This window comes from Mandrillus leucophaeus, unplaced genomic scaffold (genome assembly GCF_000951045.1).
Source record: "Mandrillus leucophaeus isolate KB7577 unplaced genomic scaffold, Mleu.le_1.0 Scaffold200, whole genome shotgun sequence".
NCBI classification, from domain to species: domain Eukaryota; kingdom Metazoa; phylum Chordata; class Mammalia; order Primates; family Cercopithecidae; genus Mandrillus; species Mandrillus leucophaeus.
Window position 1 is genome coordinate 589,940 of NW_012102033.1, and position 4,008 is coordinate 593,947.

The 4,008-nt window shown below is 54.5% G+C and overlaps 1 protein-coding gene across 2 annotated transcripts in view; it reads right to left on the minus strand.

The window, feature by feature from the left end:
• The window catches only part of RUVBL2 (RuvB-like AAA ATPase 2), a 22,613-nt gene that overhangs the window by 8,186 nt on the left and 10,419 nt on the right, over window positions 1-4,008 (minus strand). Inside the window, exons 4-6 of one of the 2 annotated variants that reach the window (XM_011979325.1) lie at window positions 3,400-3,541; window positions 390-519; window positions 169-235 (exon numbers count right to left, since the gene is read on the minus strand). In XM_011979325.1, the coding sequence (XP_011834715.1) occupies window positions 169-235; window positions 390-519; window positions 3,400-3,541 (339 nt within the window). Of the gene's footprint in view, window positions 1-168; window positions 236-389; window positions 520-3,399; window positions 3,611-4,008 lie in introns of both variants that reach the window. The other variant, XM_011979326.1, reaches the window with a different exon arrangement.

Genomic DNA, 4,008 nt, shown 5'->3' on the forward strand with positions numbered 1-4,008 from the left:
AAAAAGGCCAGGTACGGTGGTTCACGCCTGTAATCCCAGCACTTTGGGCTCTAGTCTGCAGCTAGAACATTCCATGGGATTCTGACCTCAGTGCACACCTGACACCTACTGTCTCCAACCCTGGCGCTGGAGGTGGCCTCAGCAGGGTACGGACTCACACAGACTCACCGTTCCTGTTGCCGGTCGATCAATCTGGATCTCCACCACCTCCCCTTCGATGATCTCCGTCTCCTCCCTAGCCAGAGAGCAGATCTGAGGAGACAGCCTGACACCTGTGCCCTCGGGAATCACAACCTTCCCCGAGCTCCGGGACAAAGGACAAGCCGCCCGGGGCGTGGAGTTGCTCCCAGGCTCTGCGGACTGGCACCCGCCTCGGGTCGTCTGCTTACTTGATGCGAACGCCGATGGACCGCCGGAAGGCCTGCGTTAGCGCCTCAGTCTTGCTCATCTCCAGGGAGAAGATTTCACTACCGGCGATGGCTGTGAATGGTGTGTCAGGACCCAGGGCCTGCGCCATGCCTGGGGAGGAGGCAGTCCGGGTAGGTGAAGCCGCTTTGGCCCTAGGTCCCCGACACCTGCTCTGTGGCAAACTAGCTCTTCTCCCACCCCAGGAAAGAGGGTTCAGTGCCATCCTACATGTAAGGACTTGGCTCTGAGCTGAGCAGAGCCCTGGGGAGGGGGAACTGGAGAGAGGGGTTTAGCCACGAGGCAGACAGTGAACGAGAAGCCAGGGAGGGCAGGTTGCTCTGGCAGGCCTGGCTTAGAATCCCACATTGCCCAGAGTGTACACCCTAGAACCTCGCTACACCTCAGTCTCCCAGCCTCTATGAGCTGTTTAGCCTCAGAGCTGGGCGATGGGGAGCAGGGACGAAGGCCAAGGGGCTGCCACAATAGTCACAAGTGATGAAGGCAGATTGCCTGAGCTCTGACCCCAGATCCACCACTTAGTGCAGTCGGCACCGTGTGATCTGGACGGCTCCCCGAGTCTGTTTCCCCCTTTTCTGATGGGGATGATAACAGAACAGGTGCCGGCATGGCATGACACCCTGCTTAGGAGCAACTATGGGCAGGCAGGCAGGCAGGCACTGGTGCTCAGCGGTAACATGGTTGCACAGCCTGAAACCGGCACAGGGCAGGGCGCTCGACCGCCTGTGGCCTGGGGTGGCTGGCAGGAAGCAAGGCTGTCTCCAGCAATGGCTCTGAGCGCCAGACCTTTCCCTCCAGCTTCCTGGCCACAAGGTTTGGCCCAATGTGGGGCATGCCCTTACAGACAGGCTGTTGCCACACCCTCCTGCCCAGTGTCAAGTGGTACCTCTTCTTGGTCCCCTTGGCGGATGCACAATGGCCCTCAGCACAGAACTCGGCAAGTATCTGCTGACGACTGAGTGGACGAGCATGGCCCATGCCACCTGGGGACACCAGGGGTCCTCTCTGCCTCCTTCACTAGACTAAGGAGCGTCCCCCTCAGGGCGAGGCCAGCCTCACCCCAGTGCTGCCCAGCACAGGGTTTGGCCTGCAGGAGGCTTTGCCTGGGAGACACAAGAAGAGGAAAGGCAAGGCCAGGCATGGTCACAACATGCCTAAAAAGTAAAGTCTACAGGCTCACGCCTGTAATTCCAACACTTTGGGAGGCCGAGGCAGGCAGGGGGAACACCTGAGGTCAGGAGTTTGGGACCAGCCTGGCCAACCGGGTGAAATCCCATTTCTACTAAAAATACAAAAATTAGTTGGGCGTGGTGGCACACATCTGTAATCCCAGCTACTTGGAAGGCTGAGGCAGGAGGATCACTTGAACCCGGGAGGCAGAGGTTGCAGTGAGCGAAGATCACACCACTGCACTCTAGCCTGAGCAACACAGTGAAACTCTTGTCTCAAAAAAAAAAAAAAGGCCAGGCGCGGTGGCTCAAGCCTGTAATCCCAGCACTTTGGGAGGCCGAGATGGGCGGATCACAAGGTCAGGAGATCGAGACCATCCTGGCTAACATGGTGAAAGCCCGTCTCTACTAAAAAACACAAAAAACTAGCCAGGCGAGGTGGCGGGCGCCTGTAGTCCCAGCTACTCGGGAGGCTGAGGCAGGAGAATGGCGTGAATCCCGGAGGTGGAGCTTGCAGTGAGCCGAGATCCGGCCACTGAACTCCAGCCTGGGCCATAGAGCGAGACTTCATCTCAAAAAAAAAAAAAAAAGGAAGAGGAAAGGAGAAAGGATGGAGGTAAGGCAGGCACTGTGTGTGCCACATTCTGGGCCTGGACATGCTGTCCCCAGTGTCCGCCCAGGAGCCTCCTGGCTATCCTACTAGGCTTAGCTCAGGTATCCACTTCTCTGGAAGCCTCTACTGACAAATGCCACCACATGCCCCGTTTTCCTACCAAGGTCAGGTGCCTCCTCTGTCACATGCTACCTCCATTGTAACACATGTCACCTTGGAAGGGATCGTGTCCATGACCACCTCCTCCAGACCAGGAGCTCTTTGAAGTCAAGCCTTGGTCTAACTCATCTATGGGTCCCCAGTGTCCAGTGCAAGGCCTGGCACCCCAACAGGCACTGCTTTATCTTCACTGAAGACCTGGCTGTTACTCTGATGCTCCCTGCCTGGCCCCATCCTCAGCACAGAGGTGGGAGTGAGTGGGAAGAGCAGTGGGTTAGGAAAAGCTTCAGTGGGGCAGAGATGCTGAAGTAGGGTTTTGAAGGATAAATAGGAGTTCAACAAGGAAGAAGAAGAACAGCTGGGAGTGAAAAAATCATAAATCACTAGTAGACTGCAACAGAGATGCTGAGTGACTCCTCAATACCCACCTTCCCCTTCTTCCTTAGTTCCAGAACCCTCATTTTCTTTCCTATTTTCTTTTTTAAAATTTCTTATTTTCACAACCTGTTGTCCAACAGAAGAATCCTCATTTTCTTAAGGCAAAAATGGTCCAAATTATGAAATTTAAACAAACATCTAATGTCCCAGCCTCCCCAGAAGCAGAGTGTGATCATATGATTAAATTCTAGTCAATGAGATATAAGCAGAAGCATGGAGGATTTCCCAGATGACTGCTTAAAGGAAGCCAACTCGAGGGGGTTCACCCTCATGCTAACTCTTTTCTTCCTGCTGCCTGGATTATGAATGCGAAGGCTGGAGCTCCGGCAGCCCTCTTGGAACACGACGTCCTCTTGACACTGGAACCAAGTGCAGAGGATGATGAGGCAGGAAGACGGAAGACTTCCTGGAACTACTTAATAAGCCCCAAATGGCCTACCTCTAGATTCTTCCACAGCCGAGAACGAATTCTGAGTGTTTAAGCCACCGCCACTTTGGGTCACCTGTTAAATGCAGCTGATCCTGACCCCGACTCACACAGGAGGAGTTATTTACCAGGGACCAGGAGAGTTCCTGCCCTGGGAGGTTTCTTACCCATGGCGATGGCCGTCTTCCCCGTGCCTGGCTGGCCAGCAATAAGGACTGCCCGCCCGGCAATCTTCCCTTCCCGGATCATCTCCAGCACCACTCCAGCTGCTCGCCGTGCCGCCAGCTGACCCACCATGCCCTGCGAAGCCTGTGGGTGGGAGGCAGCACATGAGGTGATTTCCTACGGGGCTACCACTGCATTTCTACCACATCCTGGCTAGTGAGATGGAAGCAGACATTACTAGCGGGACTTCTGGGAAAAGCCAAAAAAGCTTTCTCCGCATTTTTTTTTTTGAGACAAGATCTCACTCTGTCACCCAGGCTGAAGTACAGTGGTACGATCATGGCTCACTGTAGCCTTGACTTCTAGGGATCAAGAGATCCTTCCACCTCAGCCTCTTGAGTAGCTGGGACCACAAATGTGCACCACCATGTCCAGCTAAGTTTTAAAATTTTCTGTAGAGATGGGCTCTCACTATGTTACCCAGGCTGGCCTCAAGCTCTTAGGCTCAAGCAATCTTCCCACCTCAGCCTCCCAAAGCATTGGGGTTACAAGCATGAGCCACTGCACCCAGCCTAATTTTTTTTTTAAGGTGGCAAAGCAATTGCTACCCA